The sequence below is a fragment of the Balaenoptera borealis genome (genome assembly GCF_965194805.1).
Source record: "Balaenoptera borealis genome assembly, chromosome: 13".
NCBI lineage: Eukaryota > Metazoa > Chordata > Mammalia > Artiodactyla > Balaenopteridae > Balaenoptera > Balaenoptera borealis.
Genome location: NC_138870.1, coordinates 43,979,028 through 44,005,230, shown reverse-complemented (window position 1 = coordinate 44,005,230; position 26,203 = coordinate 43,979,028). Strand labels below are relative to the sequence as shown.

At 41.9% G+C, this 26,203-nt stretch overlaps 1 protein-coding gene across 9 annotated transcripts in view; it reads right to left on the bottom strand.

Annotated features, from left to right (window-relative positions):
• The window catches only part of SCN8A (sodium voltage-gated channel alpha subunit 8), a 122,122-nt gene that overhangs the window by 30,641 nt on the left and 65,278 nt on the right, over window positions 1-26,203 (bottom strand). For 5 of the 9 annotated variants that reach the window (XM_082350524.1, XM_082350523.1, XM_082350525.1 and 2 more), the window contains 7 exons: window positions 21,384-21,516; window positions 16,335-16,573; window positions 7,710-7,883; window positions 5,251-5,607; window positions 1,953-2,423; window positions 1,296-1,413; window positions 602-756 (listed from right to left, as the gene is read on the bottom strand). In XM_082350524.1, coding sequence (XP_082206650.1) covers window positions 602-756; window positions 1,296-1,413; window positions 1,953-2,423; window positions 5,251-5,607; window positions 7,710-7,883; window positions 16,335-16,573; window positions 21,384-21,516 — 1,647 coding nt within the window. Of the gene's footprint in view, window positions 1-601; window positions 757-1,295; window positions 1,414-1,952; window positions 2,424-3,113; window positions 3,177-5,250; window positions 5,608-7,709; window positions 7,884-16,334; window positions 16,574-21,383; window positions 21,517-26,203 lie in introns of all 9 variants that reach the window. The other 4 variants (XM_082350518.1, XM_082350517.1, XM_082350519.1 and 1 more) reach the window with 1 other exon arrangement.

The following is a 26,203-nucleotide window of genomic DNA, read 5'->3' as shown; positions in this document are numbered from 1 at the left end:
TGCTAAAAAATGAAAGCAAACACCAAGATAATTAGTCCTAGTAGGGGAGGAACCTGTGTGTTCAGTGCCCTGTGTGCCTCACTGATTAATGAGAAGCACTTACAACCACGTGAATATAATGACCTTTGTACCAGAGATCTGATTCTTAATATCTGCTAAGGCCATGGGTTCTCCAAGTTCAGCAGCGTATGAGGGGAGAGGGGGTGGAGGGGTACCACCTCCCTCCTATCTTGGGTAACTGAAAAGTCAAGAACTAGTGATTCAGGGTATTAGGCGAGAAAGGGAAGCTCATTTTAGGAAGTTGTTTTGAATGGGGCAAACTAAGCAGTGAAGATACTTGGTAATCTGTATTCTCTTCCTGATGAAAAGGGGGTCCTAGGCTTCAGAGGGATCGTGCTGAGTCTGAAGATGAAGATTTGGACAAGTTTGAATCCTAATCCCAAAGGCTCAAAACACCAGCTCGAAGCACTTTAGTAGATCATTATTCTTGGGTCTACAGTCAAGCTGTGTTCTCAGAGAAACTGGGCTTGGGCCCATCCAGTCTTCCCTGCTCTACCCCTTCCCCAGCCAATCCCCCATGGTTCTTTCCCCCGGACCTCACCAGGGCGCCACTGCTGAGCAGAATCATGAAGATGATGAAGGTCTCAAACCAATTGTGCTCCACAATGAGAAAGCAGGTTTTCCGCAGGATCCACCAAGACTTGCCCAGCCCTTCCTCAATGTTAACCTGGCAGCACTTGAATCTCTGGACACAACCTGGCATCAGAGGGAGAGGCAGGTCAGACTGTGGGACGTGCCCCGCCCAGATGTGCCCTCTCCTCCTTCTCCCAGGCCCCACCAGGTGCTGCCCCACCACACAGCCAGGAGTTCAGTGGCTGAATCGGAAGGTCTGACTCAGAAGTGGAGAGGGTGGCAGGGCTGAGGCCACGCTGCCAGGCTACCAGGGCAAGGCCCTCTGGCATTGGGAAGATGTCCTATAAAGAAGCAGTGAGAGGGAGGAGAAAAGGGGAGTCAGGAGGCAGACACAGCCATGACAGAATAGGCCTTTCTAGTGGAAGTTCTGGGCTGATGTCAAGAAAAAAGGACAAAGAAAAGCCTGAGAGTAAAAACTTGTGACAGCTAAGAATCAAATAGGGAAAACAGTATCAACCTCCCTCAAAATGATGAGGCGGGGAACAAAGTTCCTGAAGATAGCCACTGAGCCCCCCTCCCCAGCCAACCAGTGACCCTGGCAGAAATGTGTCTGTGAGCAGTGCAAGTGCTACGTGCCATCCCCTCTCCTGGCCCCCTTTCACCTTCTGTGAAACAGGCATCTGGATCCAAGTATTCCTCAGGCTGTTCCACAGGGACTTCTTCTACTTCTGGTTTGATATCAATGGTGCTGCCTTCAGAGGAGCTAGTGTCATCCAGTTTCTAGATACACAAGGAAAAGGGAGAGAAGCAACACTGCAGCACCATGTCCACTCTACATTGACTACGCTACCTTGGTACAGATGATGTACCGGCTACAATTCTTGTTACACATCCACGATCATCCAGTTCATCACAGGCAAACAATTACCACAGCACCCTCAAAACTTCTGTCAGGATGGGGTACAATATTAAAGCCCGCTCACAGATGACAGTGATCTACCCTAAGCAGAAGATGGGCTACAGATTGGTCTCAGTAATACAGCTCAGACAGATTAATGGCAGGGAAGTACTTGAGGGTTTTCTCCAGCCTCTGGATCCAGATGATCCAGAAGCAATGGAGACAGATCTGGAAACATCTCAGGAATCTAGCTCATCTAGAATAACAATGGGGGTGGGGTGGGTAGGGTTGGTTCTCAAAGTTGACAGTTGGCTCTTCCAGAATCTCTCTGCCAGACCCATAGCTGAACCAATGCCTTGGGGCTGACAGAGCCGTTTGTTCTCACATAGGATCAAGACTCGTTTCTAGGCTAGGACCTTACATCTTTGCTGCCTTCAGGATCCGACTCGCTGCTAACGTCCTCGGTGTTGAGGTTCTCAAAATCAGACTCGCCTACCGCGATGGGCACTCTCACGGTCAGGTTGGGATTGTTGATGAAGGACATGTGGTCCTCATCAATGATGTACTTCTCCACGCTGCTGCCGATGCCGCTGGTTGTGCCATTGCCATTCTTCTGGAAGTCACCGTTCCGGTGGATGTCGGCGCCAGTGTGGTTGGCGATACAGTTGGCCTTCTTTTCGTACAGCTCATCCAGAGGTTTCACTTCATCGGCCTCGCGCTGCTTGAAGTGGGCCTGCATGAAGGCGCGCACTTTCAGTTTGGTCCAAGCCACGCCCTTCTTGATCCGGATTACTGAGATTTGCAGGTTGTTCATTTCCCCATCATCATCTGTGGCTGCCAAGTTGTCAGCACTGAAGGAGCTCAGGAGCAAGGCCAGAAACAGGTTCAGCACCTGTACCAGGAGCATTAGGAAAAAGGAGAGTGAATGCAGAATGGTATTGGGTAAAGGAATCCACTAAACTAGGGTTGCCCACAGACTTATGTGAAAGACTCAAGAGTTTCTATTGTGTTTCATTTGATCCACGGAGTGTTTTAAATGTCACTAGGTGGGCATTTTGTTTGGTTTTGGTTGTAATACAAGTTTAGTACCCCTTTTCTTGGTTCTTTTGTAGTGTTATATACATATATATGTACTTCAAAACATACTGCTTTTCTTATAATCCGAGAAAGCAAAGGCTGTATCCATTTTGGGAGAAAATTCCCCAAAAATAAAAACAAAAAGGTGGGCATGGATTATTGGGGAGGATCAAAGAATGCATAGATGCCATGTGTTCATGAGCAGCAGATGTCCTGGAGGACCCAGGTTAGAAAAAAATTAGGCTTGGCGAACCAGACTCTCATACCACAAATCTAGACGGTGGAACTGAAATATATTTGATGTCACCCTATTTTAAGAATTAATTTTCTTTGTTTTCCTAACATTTATCAAAATGAAGTAGCTCTAGCAAGACAGTGATGGTGACTTTTGTGTTCTATCATATATCGAAGTGTCAAGCCATCAGAAACAAGCTTTATTTATGTTGTTTTTTCCCCTTATTTCACCACATTGGGCATTAAGTTAATTATTTTTATTAAGACTTACTTTTGAAAAGTGGGAGAGATGTTCACTTCTTGATTTACACTTGGCCCTTACTTTGTCACACTTCTGAAGAAGAGTAGGGCATAGTTTTTCGGTGGAGATAATCATATGTGCAGAGTAGGAGAAATGGAAACAATATATGAACTATATGTATCAGGGTTACTGCGGCCATTTGCAGAATTACAAAGGAATATAGTCGGTAAAATGGGGGTCAGTTGCAGAGGGCTTTGAAGGCCAGGCTGAAAGATTTGAATTTTATTTAACTGGATTCACTATTGGTCCTTGAGCAAAGGAGTCACAGATGATGACAGAGATTTGAGAAAGTCATTCCTACTAGCTATGTACACAGGTCGTGGGGGGGCGTTAGGGGGGACTAGGAATTAGGAGGCTGTTGCTTGCATGAACTGATGAGGGTCTGGATTAGGCTATAGTAACCTCAAACCTTAGCATGCAGAAGAATCTCCTGGGGTGGGATGCTTGTTAAAAACAAGCATTTCCTTGGCCTCACCTGAAAGATTCTGATTCAGTAGATCTGATGTAAGGCCTGGGACTTGGCCTTTTTTAATGAGTGAAACTCAGGTGATTGTGATGAAGGTGGTCTTCCTCACACTTTTAGAAATAAGAGATGGGTTGTAGAAATGGAAAGGAAGGGGCAGATCTCAGAAATACTATGAAGAAAGATGTAGGTATAGAAATGCTAAGAAGAAAGACATATGACAGACATCAGATATTTACTAGGAGTGGAGAGAAAAGTCAGAAAGACTTACAGATTACTAGAGACTACATGGGCAGAAGGACTGAGCCAAGGGGAACTGGGAAAGGTGTCATCAGAGGCAGAAATAATAGTGGATTCTGTCATGTGCTCAGGTATCTATAGCCAGTCATGGGGAGATGTCCCTGAGACAACTGAGAAAAGGAGGCTAGAGAAACGGTAGGAGGTCAGGGCTGGTAATGTTGATCCCACTACAGACCAGCAGGCAGTAGCTGTATTCACTGAAGCAGTGGAAAGACCAGGGGGATCAGGACTGAGGGGAAGGTGGCTGGGCATGGAGAATGGGAGTGATTAAGAAGCATTACAGTGTCTATTTTTATAGGTCCAGTGAAAGAATAGGGGGAGCATGGCTAGTTCAGAGGTTGGTGAGTAGGAACCCTCTACTGGCATGTGCTTCTCTATGGCAGAAAAAGGAAGAGACCTACTATGGATGCGCTTATAAGGGGTCATCTGAGTATGCCTTCTTCCAGCCCTCCTTGCTCTACACTTGCAAGTGGGCTTTGGCCTGATCTGAAAGATGAGTGCTTCTCAAACTTCAGCATGCCCGTGCATCACCTGGGGATCTCGTTACAAATGCAGATGCTAATTCAGTAGTTCTGGGGAGGGGTCTGAGATTCTGCATCTCTAGGACACTCTCAAACGATCTCATTGCTGCTAGTCCTCAGATGACACTTTGAGAAACAAGGTGTGAAGTCTCTGTTGGGGAATGTTCTATATACAGAGGCAGAAGACAGGAGGCAGACAGATCAGAGTAAAGCAAGAAAGTGATTTGCAATTTATACAAATCAGATAAAATCCTGGGATGGTTTAGATCCATGGTTCTCAATGGAGGGCAATTTTGACCCCTGAGGACAGTTGGCAATGTCTGAAGACATGTTTGGTTTTCACAACTTGGGATGGGAGTCACTACTGGACAGTAAAGAGTAGAGGCCAGGATACTGTAAACACCCTACAACATGCAGGAAAGTTCCACAACAAATAATTATCTAGCCCCAAAGATCAATATTGTCAAGATCGGGAAATTCTATTTTTTTTGTAGCAGAAAGAGCACAGACTTTGAAGTCAAGGATCTAATATAAGCCCTGACACTTAACAGCTGTGTGACTCTGGAAAAATGTCTTAACTTTGCTGAGTTTTGTTTCCACAACTATGAAAGAAGGTTGACAGATTATGGGGCTCATGACCTAGCAGGACTCTGAAAACAGCAGTCTCCTTTCCTTCATTTGTACCTTAGGGTTCTTGAGCCAAGAAAGAATAAAGACCAACACAGACATGGAAGGTAGCAGAAGGACTAAGCAGATTGGGCTTCTGGGTCAGGGGTAAGATGTTCAGAGCAAAGAACAAAAAGATCTGCAAGTTAGTACTAACCACCAAGTTGCCAATAACCATGACCATCATGAAGACAATGAGGCACATGGCCTGGCCGGCCACCTCCATGCAGTCCCACATAGTCTCGATCCACTCCCCGCACAACACTCGAAAGACAATGAGGAAAGAATGAAAAAAGTCATGCATGTGCCAGCGAGGGAGTTCACAGTCCTGGTTGATCTTGCAGACACACTCTTTGTAGCTCTTTCCAAAGAGTTGCATTCCCACCACGGCAAAGATGAAAACAATAATGGCCAGCACCAGGGTCAGGTTGCCCAGGGCACCCACTGAATTTCCAATAATCTTGATCAGCATGTTCAGGGTGGGCCAGGATTTGGCCAGTTTGAAGACTCGGAGCTACGGGAAAAAAAAACCCAAACAAAACCCAAGTGAAACTCAATTCATTTATTCTTACCACATGGCTACAATAAAAACATATGAAATTACTAAGATCATCTTAACATTTATTGAGCACCCTTGGGAAATCCCCAGGACTTTCTAACAGTATCTTAGACAAAAATGAGAGAAATTGAGGCAAAGATGAAGGAAAACAGATTAACTGCACAGTAAGTGAAAGATTTAGAACTAAGAACCAAGAATACTGCCTCTAGTCCCCTGAATTAGTCTCTGGTCAATCTACCTTTTAAAAATCCATACCTGAAATAATCCTTTTCCCACTGATTTTCCCCTGACTTCTCAAGGGTCATATCAAGGAAAATGTGATTTGTAGTGAACCAAAAGGTCAGTTGGGTAAGGACGGTGAAAATAAATCATCTGTCTCTTTAAAAAAGCAAGCATTTAAAAATTCTACATACCTCTCTTTTTGTTTGCCAATAAATAATCAATCGCTGATATGAAACTTCGTGACATGCTTGGAATAACTTGGAGGAAAACCACAACCTCCAAGTAGGGGCAGTTCCAATATGTCAAATATCTTATGAAAAGGGACTATACTGATATTAATTCAGAGGACAGAACTTTTGGTATCTGTCAATCACAAGATTTCTGTATTCTGTAATGAATGATTACAAGGTCTTGACTAATAACCTGAGAATTATAATGCATGAAGCCCATGAACAGAGATCATCATCATATGTCTTAAGTCAATAACTAACACGTGATGTAATAAGAATTCTGGTAGAAGGCAACAGCACTGATTAGGACTTTTTTTTTCCTATTGAAAACTTGAGTCTTCATACATTGTTAGTGGGACTGTCATTTGATGTAACCCTTGAGGAGGGCAATTTGGCATTACGTGGCAAAACCATCTGCAGATCTATCTCTGAGCAAGCAATTGCACTTTTAGAAGGTTAAACTTATTGTATTTATGTTAATGGTGTATGGTAAATCTTTGTACTATCCTTTGATATAAAAATAAACCTCAATAAATCTAAAAAAAAAAGAAAACTTGAATCTCATCTGAGAGTTCCAAGATTTACCAGATGTTGCTCTGTGCATACTCTGGGTCTCTCATATTTTTTCCCTATTCTGACTGGCTTTTAATTTATCAAGTGTATTAGTGGTAAGGCTTCTATCTCTTAATTCTTCATTTTATCTTCTAGATAATAAGAACTATTCTCAGAAAGTCTACTGTGGGCTGGATCCTAACCAAAGACCAGTAAGCAGAGGTTCCAGAAACTTGACAAATATTTGTGACTTGGATTCAATGAGATTTCTGTTTTATGAACAGTTTCACTCTAATCCAATTCTATTTCTTAGATATGCTGAATATCCTGAAATCCTTTCAGTTGCAAGTGCTTAGGTATCTTCCCAATAAGGAGATGCTTTGTCTGATGCTTTGTCTGACTGGGATACCTCCATGATAACTCAGCTTCTCAAGGGACTTAATCAGGACATCACTTATGCCTATGCATATGGGAAGCTATTTCGAGGATATCGTTAACTATTCTTTCAGAGGCATTTTAGTAATCTGAACACTAACTTCTTCAAATACATTTGAAAAATCTTTCTTAGCTAATGATGGATGTTCAACTACTAATTTCAATATAACTTTAAAAAACATTATTTTATTCTCATTTTTTGGAAGGGGTCACCATGATAGAAGAAATGAGTAGAGCCATCTTTGAAAAAGGAGAAATTCTTGCCATTTCAGAGAGATGTTCAGATAAAGAAAGAGGCTTACTAGCCAATCCAAATTTGACCTCAGAATAGCCCTTGGGAATCCTTCTTCTTCGTCTTTTAGATTAACCATTATTTTCTGAGGAACTTCATAAAATTGATTTCTGTTTGTTGACTGATTTTAGCAACTACTTTCTATATTAGGTAGTTAGCAGAAAAGTTTTCAATATTTTAGTTGCTAAGCCAATAAACAGCCAACTGAAATTGGGAGTAGAATATAGCTAAGGATTTTTAAAAGTCATCAGATTAACTTATGCAAAACTCTTTCTAGTAGCTGCAAGATAGGAAATATAAAAAGAAATTGGAGAAATATGGAATACCAATCGGAAAGATCGCAGCACCGAAAGCCCCTCCACGTCTGCTAGACTCAGTTCCATTAAACTGAGGGAGACAATAAATCCATCAAAAATGTTCCAACCTTCTTGGAAATAATAGTAGGGATCCATGGCTATGAGCTTCAGGAACATTTCCGCTGTGAAAATTCCAGTGAAAACCTAAAGAGGGGAAGGCAGGGGGTAAGAAAAAGGAAATAATAAAAAGAAAATGCCTTTATCATTATCTTTGAATATGGCATGTCCAAGAAGCCCCAAGCGCCAGCCTTGGCTAAATTCTGCATCTGAGGACAACAATACCTGGATGTCCCCTGACCACTCCACGTGATGCAGGAAAGTCTTCTTATTTTCCTCTTGAATGAAGAGGAAATGTTCACATCTTTGTTGCCAGAACTACCCAATTCATATTGTTCAAACGTGCAGTTAAAAAATTATTCTAAGCAACTGAAAATATCACACAGGTGACTCCTAAAGGGTCAGCTGTCATTTGAATGTGTATGCCACGTTTGGGATGTTGGCCAAAAAAAAAGAAAAAAATCACCCGTGTTATAATTATATTTAAAAAATACAGTATTATTCCTGACTTGACATTATGTGTCTTCTCAAACGTCAACATATACTGCAGGCTTTCTTAGTTTAAATGGTAAAAGCAACAGAACATTGCTAAAAGTGTGAAAAATACAGGAGAAACATTCAGTCTCACCACCTTGCATACAACTATTATTTTAATGTACTCCTTTCCTTTTTTTTTCTTCAAATGCATATATATTTTGTCAGAGTTGTAAGCCACAGACTACATAATATTTTGGCTTTACACTTATCTTGACTTATCACGACTCATTTCACTTATCACACATTTTTCATTTATCATGACTCCATTCATGTTGCAACACGGTCTTCGTAACTCTCACTTTTATTGCTTGTATAATATTCTATTGGGTAAATATATCCTCAAAGAACTTTCTTATTGTTGGAGACTTTGGTGCTTCCTTTTGATTTTTTCAATATGATAGTCAATAATGTAGTAATTGTTTTAGATTTGGAGCTTATTGGGTACGAGAATGACTTCTTCTCTGTGTTACCTGGCTCCCACTTTTCTGCCTTTCAGAGCACCTTGTGTTTCCCAATGCTTTCTGCATCCTTCCCAAGGCCTTAGTAACATAACATGCAGGGAGAAAGTAAAATCCCATGAACTCCAGTTTTGACAAGACCAATACCCTCATTCTAGCCTAAGCATGTAACATACGACTATTACTGAATATTCTGTTTTTAGAGAAAGACTTTATACGCAGCAGATTTAAAATTCATAGTAAGTTAATACTTGTAACCACTTCGTTACCAAGTTTACATATGAAGGAGTTTGAGGAAAACTTTGGAGATATGGTCTGAGGACAGAATTAAAAATAGTGAAAAATACTTAGATTACAGACACTGTTTTGAATACACTGAATTAATGTATAGCAATAAACAGAATGACTTGATGAAAACACAACAAAATGGATAACTGGGCTGGAAATTTTGGGGGTCCATATACATTTCTATGGTCCGCCATTTTTCTAAATTGAAGATGCAGTACCCTAAAATTGAAAGAAAATATTCCCTGAAGAGATCTGGTTAAGTTAAATCAAAGTTCATAGTGCAAGCTAAGCGTATACAAATAGAATACTACTCTGCGTGAGGTCAGGAAAGTAGGGGCAGTGAATCAACTCCTGACACACACTTTACCCTTAGCATCAGCCCATCAAAGGTTTCTCTACATAGAAACATTAACCCACTTAACGCACACTAAGTAGAGACTGAATTTGCTGTCCCATTAGTTCTTGGTGAGCATACATTAAGTGCTCAGTAACAAGCACGGGCTGACTGACCTCGGAATATCTATACTGTGGGAACTCTGGTTCCTGACAGAAGATCAATGACACAGTTATGTGGTGCTGCCTTTCAATGGGATGAAAGGCCTCCAGGCGCCTGGTAGAAATGCCTGTGACAGAGGTCGGCACCCATGTTGTTTCAGCACATAGTGTGCTGCCCTTGTTTGGGGTTTGGGTGAAAATAAATTTGTAACTATTGGAAGGAATTAAATGGAGAAGAGTAGATTTAAGGTTATCCATTTGATGCCATTCTTCTTGGCACTGTGATATGCTTCTTGAGGAGAAAAAGGAACTACAAGGACTTTCTCAGTGATGCAGTGGTTAAGAATCCGCCTGCTAATGCAGGGGACACGGGTTCGAGCCCTGGTCCGGGAAGATCCCACATGCCGCGGAGCAACTAAGCCTGTGTGCCACAACTACTGAGCCTGAGCTCTAGAGCCTGGGAGCCACAACTACTGAGCCCACGTGCCACAACTACTGAAGCCTGCGCGCCTAGAGCCCGTGCTCCGCAACAAGAGAAGCCACCGCAATGAGAAGCCCGTGCACCGCAACGAAGGGTAGCCCCTGCCCTCTGCAACTAGAGAAAGCCCACGTGCGGCAACAAAGACCCAACACAGCCAAACATAAATTAATTAATTAATTAATTTTTAAAAAAGGGAACCACAAGCAGCACATCAACTGTATATAAATGTCCCTCTTGTGAATGTCATCAAATATTCACCTAAGAATTTATGTTCTAGTGCAGCAGATCTCAAAGTGTAGTCAGGGATCCCTGGGGTCCCTAAGACCCTTTCAAGGGTCATGAAATCCTTTCCCTTTTCCAACTACACATCTGTGTGAGGCCAGGTTTTCGTCCTATACTTCAACCAAAATAATACATCACGATGCATTAAATACAGAAGCAGGTAAGAGAATCTAGGTATTTTCTATCAAACCAGACATGAAGGAGATTTGCAAAAATGCCAAACAATGCCATTTTTTCCTCAGAAAATACAATTTTTCCCCATAAAATGTTATTTATGTAATTGTATAATGGGTATATTATTGTGATTTTAAAATAAATATTCAAGATTTTTCTTGGTTTTAATTTCAAATATGGTCAATATCAAAAGATACAACTCTCATAAAAAAAAGCTCTTTAGCTCTTTTTAAGAGTATAAAGTGGTCCTAAGACCAAAAAAAGATCGAGAATTCTGTTCTAATTGAATGTTCTGAATTCATGGTCAGCATATGTTTCAGGGGCCTACTGGACAGGCCCCTGGGCATAGGCCTGAGCACTTGTGCCAGCTCACCAGGCAGGGCCTACAGTGCCCTAAGATTGGGGTATTTCATTTGGGGCTCTGCCTGGGGCTTGGGAAGGGCAGGGAGAAGCAGCACATTTCCTCTGCCATAACTGCATCTACAAAGCTAGGCTCATTTGGGAGACACTGGGATTTGCATGCCCCTGTCTACACCCAGAAGGAGGGTAATCAGCTCCTGTTCTGTAGTGGATCCTCTTCCAAAGTTAATGAAATTCAATTTGATAAAAGCCCTATGTACCACAATGGAGACATGAAAAAAAAATGTGACCATGAAAAATAATGGATCCTCAGGAACTGAGTCACCCATTGGTCACAACTGAGTCAGGTGACCAACTTGGCTGGGTTTAGTACTGAGACTTGTCTGGTTTTAATACTGAAAGTCCTGCATCCTGGGTCAACAGGGTGATCAGCTTGAACTGGTATGCCCAGAACCGTCCCACTTTCAAAGTGAAAGTTCCACATCCTAGGAGCCCCCTCAGATCTGCGCTTACCCAACCAGGAGAAGACAGGCACAAAAACATTTAGCAGGTAGTAAGAATTTAAAAAGAGGTATGCGTGAGGGGCTACAGGGACACAGATAAAGAAAAATGAAAATCTGAAAAGAATTCCTTTTGGTTGAAAATCTAGCTAAGCTACAATTAAGAAACCATAACGGGCTTCCCTGGTGGCACAGTGGTTGAGAGTCTGCCTGCCAATGCAGGGGACACAGGTTCGAGCCCTGGTCTGGGAAGACCCCACATGCCGCAGAGCGACTAGGCCCGTGAGCCACAACTACTGAGCCTGCGTGTCTGGAGCCTGTGCTCCGCAACAAGAGAGGCCGCGACGGTGAGAGGCCCGCGCACCGCGATGAAGAGTGGCCCCCACTCGCCGCAACTAGAGAAAGCCCTTGCACAGAAACGAAGACCCAACACAGCCAAAAATAAATAAATAAATTAATTAATTAAAAAAAAAAAAAAAAAAAGAAACCATAACATTCATGTGTATTTGGTGAAGGATGAAAATAACTTCCCGTTTTTCCTTTTTTGCTTAGATTCTCAGAAATTCAACTTACATGTTAGGTTAAGCTTTTGCCCTTCCTTCCATACCCCCTCCCCGCCAAAAGCCCTTATCCACATGGAGGGGGGGCCTGGTGTCAGGAGCTGGAGCCCAAGCAGGGCATCTGTGCAGGAGGGCAGCTTAGCATGGGCTATCAGAGCCGATGCAGGCCAAGGAGAGTGCCCACTCTGGGGGGGACAGCCCAGTGTCCGAGTGGGATAAGGAGGGTATTTGTGTACAACGTCTGCCCAGCACAGGACGCTGAGGCCTAGGTGGGATGGGAGGGTGTCCACCCTGGAGGGAGTGGGGGACCCGCAGAGAGAGTTAGCGCTTAAGCAGGTGGAGACTGCAACCTCACGGGGAGGACAGCCTGGTGTGGGGTGTCAGAGCCTGAGTGGGCTGAAGAAAGCATCCATCCAGAGAGGTGGCCCAGTGAAGGGTGTCAGCGCCAAGCAGAGTGAGGAGGGTGTGGCCTGGCCTCTGGAGCTAGCTACAGAGCCGGGCGAGGAGAACTTCTAGGTGGAAGGACAGCCTGAGATGGGGGGAAAGTGTCCCTGCAGACGGGCAGCATGGAGTGGAGAGTCAGCGCTCGAGCAGGGCCAGGAAGGGTGGGCTGGCATGGGGTGCCCGAGTCCGAGCAGGATGCTGAGAGCTTCTAGGTAGGGGAAGCCTGGTGTGGGGTGAGGAGGGGTCCATGCGGGGGGAAGGTCCACTATGAGGCGTTCACGTTCAAGTGGGGCACGGGAAACAAGGATGTGTGGGGTGGCCTGGCCGGGGATGACAGTGCCTGAGAAGTGTGAGGAGGGGTCCACGTGGAGGAGCTGCGTGGCTGCTGGAGAGCCCAGCACGGGGTGTCAGAGCCTGACCAGGGGGAGAGGACACCCACGCTGGAAGAGGTAAACATGGCTTTTTTTTTTTTAAATCAAATAAGGGAATATACTAAAGATGGTGGCAACCAGGTCTCTTTTTGTTGGAGAAGGAGTTATAAACATAGAAAGAGGAACACTAGAATGAATCCTGTAACGCTGGATTAGAATAAGCAGTGAGCCCTGTACGGAGAGGGCCCAGTTGTGTATATTGCTTCAACAGATCTTGACTTCTAAATGTCAGTTTCCACTAAAACAACAAGGGCTGCTTGAGAAATCGCTGATTCCAGACCTGAGACAGGAAAAATATAAAGTTAGCCTGGAATATTTCTGAGAAAGCACGGAAGCAATGAGGATGTGTTGAAAGGACACGGAAGCCACCTTGAAGGGACTCCTACTGGCCAAATCGGGAATGGTTTAAACATCTAAGTACATGACAGTAATGGATTAAAACCCACTGAATAAGACTGAAAACCTTGAGTCCATACAGATATAAGTAAGTAAAGGAATAAATCAAAAGTTTAATGAAAAACAGGAAATTTAGATAGCTTCAAAGTGTCTTCCTCACAAACACTTATTAATTATAAATGGAAAAAGAGTAACTGTACAGGGGAGAAGCCTGGCAGAACCTCCTTAATCAAGTGATCAAGTGACCATAGGCAGAAACGGGACAAATGCAAATCATGTGCCACCTGGTAGATGTAATGAGAAGATGACAGTCTTGCTTGTGTGACAGTCCTGCAGAAGTCCAGGAGAATGTACTTGTTTGTAAAAGCACACTACAGTATTTGGGGGTGACAGGCTGTGTCAGCAACTTCCTCTCAAAAAACAGTTTTTTACACTGTACTTGAAACTTTTCTGTAAGATTAAGATTGTTTAAAAAACCAGGTTATAAACTCACTGTTGTGTTCAAATGGTTACCAAAAAAAGGCAAGAAAAGAATCATTACGTTTATCTACTAAACAATACAAAAGTCAAGTAGCTTCCCTGGGTTCACTTTCCTCTATAAAACATGGGGGTTGGATCGAATTATCTTTACTCTTCCTCCTATTATGAACATTTTTTTCTTATGGGGAGGATGGAAGAGGCAGGGATTGCCAATTTACAAAATGCTGTTCTCATCTTCCCTCAAAAACATCTATCTGCACGTTTGTGGACAAACACAACTCAATTCACTGTCCCAGCTGTGGGAAAAGCCTCACCGTCCAACCACAAGAGAAGGTCCCAGTCTATTTCATAAGCTAGTCCACCCATTTTTTTTTGGTTCTCTTATTCTCAGGTTCAGTCAAAGGCTGTATCCAAATCTCCAAGCCTTTGAAAATTCTCCTACTGAACTACACTCATACAGTTCCTAAGTATGGAGAGTACTTTTCACTAGTCCAAATACTTCTGTATAGGTTCTCATTTTTCCCTCCCAACTACTGATGACATGGTGTCATCCTCATTTTACAGATGTAAAACATTTCCGGACAGAAATCAATGGCTTATTTAAGGCTAATATGTCCAAAACAGAACTCCTGATTTTAAACTCCACCCCTGTTCCTTGCTCAGTCATCCCCATTTCCCCCTCGCTTACCAAACTTCCCCAATCTAGGCACCATTCCTGATTTCTTTCCCATCAACCCTCATGTCCAATTCACTGGCCAGTCCAAAGTATCCTGAACCATTCACTGTTCTCCATTCCCACTGCTAATCAGACATTACTTTTCCCTTGAAAACTCTGCCCCCGGAGTGCTTTCTCTTTTTAGAACTTGGTTCTGGTTGGCTTGGCTCAGGAAGTCCCTGAATATTAGCTGCTGAACTTCTCCTCTCTCCCTCTTCTTCAGTGATGATTCTGACCAAAGTCTTCTGAATGCTCACGACTCTAATTTAGGTTTCCTTTTTTTGAGGGGGGGGCTGTGCTGTGCGGCATGTGGGATCTTAGTTCCCCAACCAGGGATGGAACCCGTGCCCCCTGCAGTGGAAGCAATGGAAGGGTGGAGTCTTAACCACCTGACCACCAGGGAAGTCCCCTCTAGATTTTCAAGAAGAGAAAAATAACGTTATTTTCTGGCCTGGTCTGAGGGCAATTCTGCTGGTAGTATGTGAAAAGGCCTCTCAAAATCCCTTGGAAATCAAGGACTGATTCTGCGAAAAGCAAGTAAAAGTAAAGACTTTGAGAAAAACAAAACACTGCAGGAAACACATCACTGCCACTACCATCAACAACAAAGTTGATCAAGTCATATTTCTCGTTACATAACTATTGGCTAATAAAATAAAGCTTATATCTATATGATATTATTGATTGACTCAAAATGCTGCTTGATGGCCAAGCCCCAGGGTCGGCCAATCACACAGCAAGCCACCTTCAGAGGCCTTTCAGAGACAGTTAACAGATTTCCTGGATAGTCTATGAGGGTATCCTGTTTCAAGACTCTGGGTATTTCATTGAGCTGCACATCGCAGTAGTGAGTCTGAAGTGTGTCACTAACTCAGACATAAAGATTGGAAAGATTACAGTATCACCTTGGATGTGTACTAGGGAACATCAGCTGTAAGGACTAACCAGTGTGTGTTTTCCGAATCAGCAGTCAAAATGATATTATAACACTTTAACAGTATATTAGGACTTAAGGTAGAAACTCTGTGTGTGTGTGTGTGTGTGTGTGTGTGTGTGTGTGTGTGTGTGTGTGAAAGAGAGAGAGAGAGAGAAATACCAGGCAGAGATCATGCACAAATTAAATGGTAACAACTAGATCTGACATGCCTATAGTGCAACTCCTAAGGAATAATGCAGCCAGATGACCTAGAGGATTCTTTCCAACTAACTCTTTACAGTCGATCAAAATTCAATTAACTCCTGATTTTTGTACTAAAGAAGTAAAACAGAAAATCCCCAAATTACAACTACTTGACTTCACAATACACGACATAATCTATTTTTTAAAAACTGCATACTTATCGTCTAAATAATATAAATTAATCACTTAAACCAACGTTAAAATAAATTTGGCACAGATCAACTAATGGTAGAAACTGGATGACACTCAGAAGTTGGACAGGAGGGGAAACCAGCCTAGTATTTAAAATTTCCCGTGGACAGTCCCCATATGGATAATTAAGATATGACGGTGTGCGCAAATTTATCGTTAGATTTAACGCCCTGAAAGAGCTCCCCTATTTTGTGGTGGTTGTTACTGAAGGTGAAAGGGGAAGCGATTTGCTGGAGTAATGCAGGAAGTAATGTGAGAAACAGAATGAGAAAGAAATCCACAAGTCCTTGGCTCAGGTTGCTGAAACCAACCCACTGTACCATGCCTCCCATTCTGTCACCAACAGCTCCTAAATGACGTCTTCAAAGTTCTGCAGAAAGAGGAAACAGCCAAGGGATCACAAGCGAGCAGAAGCGGCGGGGCTGCGGCATATGTGGAAGCATTTGTCTTCCAATTAACTATTACTTTCTTTTCAACTAAACTCCAGCTTTCAGTCTCAGAAACAAAATTCCTACAGGCAAAACCCGTTCAGATGGTCAAATCAGGAGGCCATGCTCCATCTTACCAGATTTCCTACAGCCAAGACATGTTCAAACTGTGGCGTCATAGGATGGTGCTCCATTGCCATAAACAGTGTATTCAGGACAATGCAGATGGTGATGGCCAAGTCCACAAAAGGGTCCATGACGATCAAGTTTACAATCTCTTTCAGCTTTATCCAGTAGGGGTGACACTCCCAGATGAGGAAAGTGTTGGCAAATTTATACCAGCATGGCGGGCACTTTCTCTGAGACTCTTCCAGCTCTGTAGTGGGTAAAGAACAAAGGTAGCCCCTCAGTCTTGGGAAGAAAACAAAAGGGTTGGACTTGGTGGGTATCACTGCTATTAACACAAGAAGGAAGGTGGCCAGGGAGTGCTGACTTTCCTGAGAGCTTCCCTCAGTTTTCCTTCTCTTGAAGGCAGAGAGGAGGCATGACCAGTGCCAGGTCACATCCCAGTTAACAAGGATCTAGTTATAAACAAAACTCAATCCACCCGTTTGGGAAGCATAGCAACCCTGGTTCAACTGGCTTCCACACTCACAAGTGTATGATCTCAGGCAAGGTACTGCGTCCTCTACGCTTCCGTTGCCTCATCTAAAAGGGCACCGACTTTCAGGCTATAGGACTAAATGAGTCCTATAATCCTCCTCCTTTGCTTACAGATTAAGTGGTTGATAGCAGACAGCACAGGGCCTGGCACAAGGTAAGTCCTCAATAAACGGTAGATATTTTATTACACATGGTATCATTAAACTATTTATTATCAGAGAAGCAGTCAAAAGCACACACACTGCAGCCAGACATATATGGGTGTAACCAGCTCAGGCAATTGCTAACTGTGGGCCCTTGAGTAAATTACTTCAGTTTGCTGCGACAATTAAATGAGCTAAAACATATATAAAGTGCCTCAGAACACCCTAGCATACAGCAAGTGCTATGAAAGCATTTGCTATTGTTGTTTATTTTCTTTACAGCAGAACCAGCATTGTCAACCAAGCCACCACATGGACCATCTGTCTTAGGTTCCCAAAGATGTACGAGTTCACAATGTGAGTTCGCAATGCAGTCAGGAACAGAGGTTGCATTCCTTCCCCTTTGCTCCTTCCTTCCTCTTTCTCATCTCTGCTCTTCTCTCTTTCTCCTTCTCTTGCCCTTTCACCCTTTCCCACTCTCATCCTTTCTTTCTCTATCTTCTTCGTCTCCCCGTCCCTCAGTCTCTTTCTTCCTTCCTTTTTGTTTCTCTCTTCTTTTGTCTTCTCCTCTTCGTCTCTTTAGTCTGTCCCTCTTTTAAAAGCAGGACGCATTTTTTCAAACAAGATCTTATGTGACCCCCAATATGTAAAATAGACAAACCAGGAGCTGCTCTAGTTTAGGCAGGAAGAGGAGCTTGGAGTCCAGGGCAATCCAAGTCTTCCTTCCCTGAGGTACTTCCCCAGGGTCCTAGGACTCTGATAAACCCAGACTGACAATCACTGGACTCGATGAGCTCTAAGGTCATTTACAAAGCAAAGATTAGAAAGGACAATTAGACACTAAAGGCGGAGAGCCATTCAGCTCCAACAATCTAGGCGTGAGGCCCTCGGTAACAAAGCCCTCCTCAAATTAAGTATGAAATATAATAGCTAGCATCGCAAAAGTCCAAGGACCTTGATCTGGAAGGATATTCTTGAAGAGGTGTAACTTTGAAAACCCGTCAGCATGATAATCCTTAGAGGCCAGGTCTTGGCTCTGTGGGGTTGGATATAACTGCATCCGCTACCACCCTGACCCCACTCAAATCCACTAACAAAATCAAATCATTCAGGGAATAGAAAAAAAGTTTCCCAACATTTCACGAAGAGCAAGATGGCTGCTTTAAATCAGTCTACTTTCCCTTTTTCCAACCAGCCGGATGGTGCCCATGGTGATGGCTTTATTTTAGATGGGGTGCTTTGGTTGGGCTTCTAATTGGCTCCCTGGTTGCTAAGAAAATGGTTGCCTTGGTTTTTCAGATTTAAGGGCCACAGTAAGCGACACGTGGGAGTCTGCGTGGGAAAGGAAGTCTGTGAAGAAAATTTGCTTTGGTTTCTTCCTCATAGAACTCCCTCCCTTCCCAAGGTAAATTTAGTCTTCTTCCCAAAAAAGAAAATTGAAAAGGTTCTCTTATTTCCATAAATTCTTATAGTACATATTTGGAAATCTGGTTCCGTTCCTTTTTTTATCTCCTCCTTTCTCCAAATGTCTGCTGTTCACCTGCACATGGAGGTTGAAGCAGCGGACTGTTCACGTTTCTAACAGTTGACACAACTGTAACATTTTACAATGAACTAGGCTCCGAGTCCTTGCCAGACAGACAAGGGTAGGGTTTCCCTACCCTATGGGGCACCAAAAAGGGATACTAGATGTCTAGTATCCCTCCCATTTACTGAGAGGGGAAGATCCTCAGGATACTCGTTTCCGTTCCACAAAAACTAAGATAATGTGGAGCTTTAGGAGCTAGAAGAGATCAGTTAGGTGAATAAGGAGGTTTATAAAGAGACTCACAACTCTGCACATCGTTACTGGCCCTACACACCTGGAACAGCAAACTCTGGGCGAATGTGTTAACATATGGGGGTGAGATGTCCAGAAGTTTGTGGGGCTCCCCTTAGTTTGCTCCTGGACATTTTCAGAGAGAACCTTGGGGGCACTCAACCTTGGGGGCACTGGGAATTGTAGTCTCAACCTTGGGGGCACTGGGAATTGTTTTCAGAGAGGGCCTCATGATTCCTCCAAGATGGTGGCCTTTGTAGACCAGGAGGTTTCTGAAGGCCAGGGCTTCTCCCAGGTCAATTCAACAACGTGCTAGGCACTGGGACTACAATGATGAACAAGAATCGCTACCCTCACAGAGCTTATAGCCACACCTGGAAAGGCAGATACCAGGTAAGTAATTGCACTGACACTTTTGAAACTGTTTCACCAGAGAATCAATAATGCTAAATACCATCACTGCTTCCTCATTCTCACTTCAACCCTCTCTCCTTCTCTCATAGCTTTACTGCTTTGAGCAGAAGTAAGACCACATTACTCTCTGCCGACACCCCATGCCCCGTCCTCTGAAATATCCCCAAAGCTTATGGCTCTGCTGATTGTGAATTCCGCTGAGTTTATTGGATCCTGGTGAGCATGCTCGCAATAGGATAGGGGTGAGGCAGAGCAGGCAGGATTATCTCATCATTTACAGGATTCTGGAATTCTCCACTGTGGTTTCTAAACCATTAGATAAGAAGTCCGCTTCTTTGGATTAAAATAATGTCAGAGTTTCCTAACTGAAGGCTGAAAAGCAGAAACAATTATTCATTCAATGCTGGCTTTCCATGTTGTAGCAATTGTTAAATACAGAGGGAACCGTGGTTAAATAGGAATGGATCTTTCTTAATGTCCTTTAATTCTCTCACATCTTTCAGCTCCAGCCATGCATCGTCCTTTGATTACAGCAGTTCTGTCTCATCAGCTTTAGCAAAGGGAGATAGGATGGGAGGATGTGTGAGCAGGGAAAGGCAGGACAGGTACTAAGGCCTCCGAAAGGAATCCTGCAGCCCCAGTACTCCTCCCCAATTCCAAGCACAACAAAATTCAGTTCAGTACACATCTTTTGAGCATCTACTTTTGCCAGACCCTGCGCTAGGCCACCGAGGTAATCAATAAATCACTGTTGCGTTGCATGGATAGTTCTCCTGCTCTGACGTTTTTACCAGGAATAAAATAGGCCTGTTGGAGGTTGTTCGTTTTTCTTTCTCAACTGCTACAGATACTCAGAGAAATCTCGTCTTGGTCTCCAAGTGAAGAATAAAATTTGCTAAGGTTCTTAGGCTAATATTGATATATCTTATCTTGGAATTCTTATGATCTGCAGTTACTTACCTGTTATCTCAAACTATAAACTATAAAGCTTAAAGATGTTCTATCAGACAATGACCTCAGTGGGAATTAAAGAAAACAGGACTAAATGAAGCTGTTCAGGAGCTGAAAAGTAGTTAGTTCAGTATTCTTCTTACGTGATACATTCTCAAGATTAGTCTAGGTTTAGTCTAACTCCTTGCCCATATGTGCAGATATGAGTATTCCAGGGGAGTTTCGGGTTCCCTTCTAGGGATTCTCAGGGACTCTGATTATTCCTGGGTTAGCCTGGGTGTGTGGATTCTGAAGAACGGCAATCAGGAACAGTACGGGTCTATAATGGGACAACTCAGCTACATCAACACGAATCAGATGAAGAAGAAGCATGCAGAATCAATCAGAATCTTGTGAGAGAAAACCTGGTCACTGAATCTACTGCCAAAGAAGCCAAGAGGAGCCTGGAATACAGACCACAGTCGGACAGAAAGCAGACACTTGCGAGGGAACTGCAGTGTAATGGGAAATCCTCAGCTGCTCCTCAGCAAGCCAGGCTGTGTCATGGAGGAGCCACCTGCTACTGACTTCAGGCTCTGACGGCTACGCCGCTGCAGGCACGCTATGATTCAACAGTGGCTGCCCTTCCCCTGGGCACAGAGCGCCAGCGTTAGAGGGGTTTCAGCTTACCTGTTCACACGTGCAATATATTTATGGATATATGGGGGTGTTTAAAGCGAGGCAGAATTAGGTATAATCACAACGCACGGCACATTTGTCCTTAAGGGAAAACCAAAAGATCTGTAAGTAGCTAAAAAGGAAAAGAGGAAGGTAAGTTTTGTGGTCGAGGGCACGAGGGGGGTTCCATCATTTTCTATCATCACAGTTCTTCCGTCTCTGTTCCTCTCTGCCTCACGTCACCCTATTGGCTCCTCATGGTGATGATTACAGAGACTTCTTGAGGTCCTCTAGCTCACTCTTATGTTGTTCCTTCATACTTCTTACCTATCTGTGTACAGTGCTGGCAGCGGCTTTGAAGTCCTTCCTGGATTCTCCGCATGTAGATCTGAAATGCTGGTTTCTATAACCAGCAGACTCTATTCCTAAAGCTCAGAGACAATTTTTGCAAAACTCAGACCAAGGGACTATATTTATATTATCATGCACACTACATATTTATAGCTCAGCAGCTTGGACCAACATCACAAGGCACATACCTTCTACCAGTGTATTTGTAACAACGCTCAATATACTGTTGATCCTGTCCTTCCGCCCATAGGAGGCCAATTGGTCCATGGAAACTAAGAGAGATCCGGGGCCTTTCTTCTTAATTTCCACCTCGGTTGTAGCCTGAAAAAAACAGCAAGTTGGGTGAGTAGAGTCTTATAAACGTTAAGGCTGGGCCTTACCGGATATAGTCTGGAGTGAGTGAGAACATATGCTCTTCCTTAGATCTTTTTACTTTGATCCTACAATCCTATTCACCTCAGGAAGTAGAATGAAACGAGCTGGCCATGGATCATCCTTAGTTCTACAGATGACAAGACCAAGTCGTTTAAGTGTGTATAAAATCTACAGTGAACCCAAGAGTCTGCCTGGGATCCAAATACCTGATCTGCTCAATGTAAGCATAGAGTAGAAAGACAAGATCCCCTGGGAAAATGCCATCAGAAGTAGACCCTGAGTTCTCCTGTCCTCCTCTCATATCCACAGCATTTGGCTAGAATCGGACCACATGATAAAATAAGTCAAATTCACCTGTATGTGTAATTTCATGAAGGGCCAGGTCCCTGATCACACTGAGTATTACAGACACAGTTTCCTTCACTTGTAGGAGCACCGTCATTCTACCAAACTGTCACTTCCAAATGTCAAACCTGGGCCTAACTGAACGTTAGCAAGTAGAAGTTCTACTCCAAATCTCCTCCAAGCCACTGCAAACAAGAATGGTAGGTTTTGCCATCTTAATTAAAATAAACACATTGTCTCATATGTCTTTTTACATTTATCTTGTCTTTTTACATTTTTATTTTATGAGTTAACCTGAAATTTTCAAATTCCCAACCAAATAAAAAGGGCAGAAAACACCATCAGACTGTTAAACAAAATATTTTTACACGCTCCTCCTTGGGCAATACCAGTATGGTAGATTACAGCAAAGGGTCTCTGAATGTCCCTTGCTTGTGCTGTTTGTGCCAACCTGAATATTCTACATCAGATCAGGCTTAATGGGGTGGCTTAAAACGTAGCTTTCTAGTACCATGCTGTCCACTGTAACACGTCATCCATATAAACTTAGCTGCTCCTTCCATGTGAAGGTAAGAGGACAGAGACAGTCACCACAGAACAGGGGAGACATGTGTTTGTATGAAGCTAGAGAAGTATCTGTCTGATCAGTGACAGAAAGTTTTGAAAAGAAAATAATCGCCTCTGGAGAGTTACATCAGAAAGCCTTTCTATTCTTACATATATTTAGACTTTAAGAACTGTACTGAAGAAAGTTCCTGGCAGATTATAATTTATCCCATCATAGTGTTTTATCAAATAGTTGCACTGATTCAGAGATTTGGTTTACCTTAGGGTTTTGTTTGTTTTGTTTTGTTTGTTTGGCAGAGCTACAGAAGAAATGGAAAAGAAAAAGAACTGGTTTCCTTGGGAATTCCTGGGTGCATTACTATACAAACATCTGTATTTGTAAGAATGACTTAACCATTAGCTCAGGTCATGATACGGTATATTTCTTTGAGAAATCACTTTTTGCTACAATTCCCAGCCTGATATTCATGACATTTAATAAATGAGATTAAACTACTATATTTAAAAAATGACAGAACTTCCCTGGCAGCGCAGTGGTTAAGAATCCGCCTGCCAGTGCAGGGGACACGGGTTCAAGCCCCCGTCTGGGAAGATCCCACATGCCGCGGAGCAACTAAATCCGAGCGCCGCAACTACTGAGCCTGTGCTCTGGAGCCTGCGAGCCACAACTACTGAGCCCTCGTGCCACAGCTACTGAAGTACAGTAGCTAGAGTGCCCAGAGCCCGTGCTCTGCAACAAGAGAAGCCACCGCAATGAGAAGCCCGTGCACCACAACGAAGAGTAGCCCCCGCTCATTGCAACTACAGAAAGCCCACGCGCAGCAACGAAGACCCAATGCAGCCAAATTAAAATAAATAAATAACTAAATAAATTTATTAAAAAAATGACAATCATCTAAAAATGAACACAGAAGTCCCAATACAATGGACATTCTTATTTCTGACACTTATTGATTCTAGATTTTTATTGAACTGCCCTTCCGCAAATCTACAATAGATAGATTTTATAATGCTGACCCCCGAGGTACTGGAAGATCTAATGGACTGGCTGGTTCATCAAAGAAGGATGAAACTGCACTTAATATGGCTTTGGTATTAGTGTAGCTTACTGTCTTCTGGGCATGCTGTATATAATAAGATATAAATTCTTCAGGCTTTAATAACACCAACCTTAAAAAAACAAAATTAATGAAAATGCTATCTAAAAAGACCTAGCCAAATCATTATATTATCATTTGTTGACACCTATTCAAAAGAAAACAATTTTTAGCTTGTATAAAAAAATCCACAAAAATTAAAGAAAAATTTATCCCCACACTTAATATTAAGATGGAACAATTACTATTTATCTCTTTCTATGTAAAATGAAAGTAAACTATAGCAAGGCTATGTGGAGACAACTTCTGAAATATTAAAATTTGTTCCATAATCCATAATGTGTTATAGAACTATAATCTATACTGTACAATTGCTTAAATTTTAAAAAAGAAACAAATGAAAGAAGATGCCGAGAAATGAACATTTCAAAGCCCATACTTAGGAAATTTTAGAAGGTAAAAAGAGAAATTCATTAATTATCTTTTTACAAAGGCAAGAGCATTTAGCATAGATCCAAATAACTGGTTCCATCAAAAGTCTTGGTAATAATAAGATATCCAGAAAAATTCCCACATATTTGTAAATTAAACAACAGACTTCTAAAGATCTGTGAATCAAAGAGGTTTGCACAGGGAAATTTAAAAAATACTTTAACTGATGACAATGAAAACACAATACATCAAGATTTATGGGATGAAGCTAAAGAAATTGTTAGAGAAAATTTTACAGCTTTAAATGTTTATATTAGAAAATAAAAAAAGATATAAGATCAATGCTCGAAGCTTCTGCCTTAAGAAGCTAGAAAAAGAGGAGCAAATTAAGCCATAGGTAAGTATATGAAGGGAAATAATAAGAATGGAAATTAATGAATTAGTAAATGGACAAATAATAGACAATCAAAAATGGTCAAATGCTGGTTCTTTAAAAAGATTAATAAAATTGATAATTCCCCAGGCAAGATTGATCAAGAAAAAAAAATGGAGAAAACACAAATTATAATTTTCAGGAGTGAAAAAACAGGATATCACTATAAATCCTATAGACGTTATTAAGATAATAAGGATATGTTGTGAATAACTTTATGCCATTTCACCTTGGATGAAATAGACAAACATATCCAAACACAACTTATAAAAACTGACATAAGAAGAAATAGAAAATCTAAATAGCCCATATTAATTCAAGAAATTATTATAAAAAATCTTATCACAAAGAGAACTCTAGGCCCAGATGGGGCTCCACAAGTGAATTCTATCAAAGGTTTATGGAAGAAATACTAATTTTACACAAATTCTTTCAGAAAACAGAGATTAAGAGAATACTTCTCAACTTGTTTTACAAAGTGAACATAACCCTGATACTAAACCTGACAAGAACATTACAAGAAAAGAAAATTAGAGATCAATATCCCCCATCAACAGAGATGTGAAAACCTTAACAAAATATGAGTAAATAGAATCCAGCAATATATACAAAGGATACTACATCATGACCAACAGAGTTTATCCCAGGAAAGCAAGGTTAATTTAATACTAGGAAAAAAGTCAGTGTTATTCATCACGTTAACAGAATAAAGGAGAAAAACTATATGATCATCTCACAGATGCAGAAAAAGAACATTTAACAAAATTCAACACCTCTGCATAAAAATAAAATTTCTCAGCAAGCCACAAATACAATGTAGCAGTTTCAGTCTGACAAAGATCATCTATGAAACCTATAGCCAACATCATGCTTCTTGGTGAAACATTAAATCCTTTTCCTCTAATACTGGAAACAAGGAAGGATGTACGCTTTCATCAAGTCTATTCAATTTTGTATCTAAAGTCTTAGCTAGTGCAATAAAGCAGGAAAAATAAATTAAGAGCATAAAGATTGCAGTCGCTCTTACTCACAGAAAATATTACTGTGCATGTAGGAAACACTATGGAATTTACCAAAAAAAACCCCCAAAACAAAAAACCCTCCAAGGCTAATAGAACCAATACATTAATTTATCAAGGTCATGAGATATAAGGTCAATATACAAAAATCAACTGTATTTCTATATCCTGGCAACAAATAATTGAAAATAAAAATCTTAATTATACCTTTTACAATAGTATCAAAAAATATCAAATACCAAGGAAAAAAATCTAATGAAAGATGTCTAAGACCCCCACTAAAAACTATACAGCTTTGCTGAGAGAAACTTGAGAAGACTTAAATAAATGGAGAAATGTGCCACATTCATAGATTGGAAGACTCAATATAATTAAGATGTCCATTCTCCCCAAAGTGATCTATAGATTCAGTACAATCACTACCAAAATTCTGTGTTTTTTGAAAAAAAATATACATATATTTATGTATAAATTTTTGTGTGAACACCTGTTTTCCTGGGTATATACCTATGAGTAGAATCTCTGCGTCATCTGATAACTCTATGTTTAATTTTATGAGGAGCTGCCAAACTGTTTTCCAAAGTGTCTGCGCTATTTCACTTTCCAACCAGTAATGTTGGCTACTGTTTCTTGTGTCAGACTATGACCAATTGAAGGGAAGAAAACCTGGAGCAGACTCTCTCCCATGTAAAGCAGCTTCATCATCACTTTCCACCTAGAATCTGCTTGGGATTCTGTGA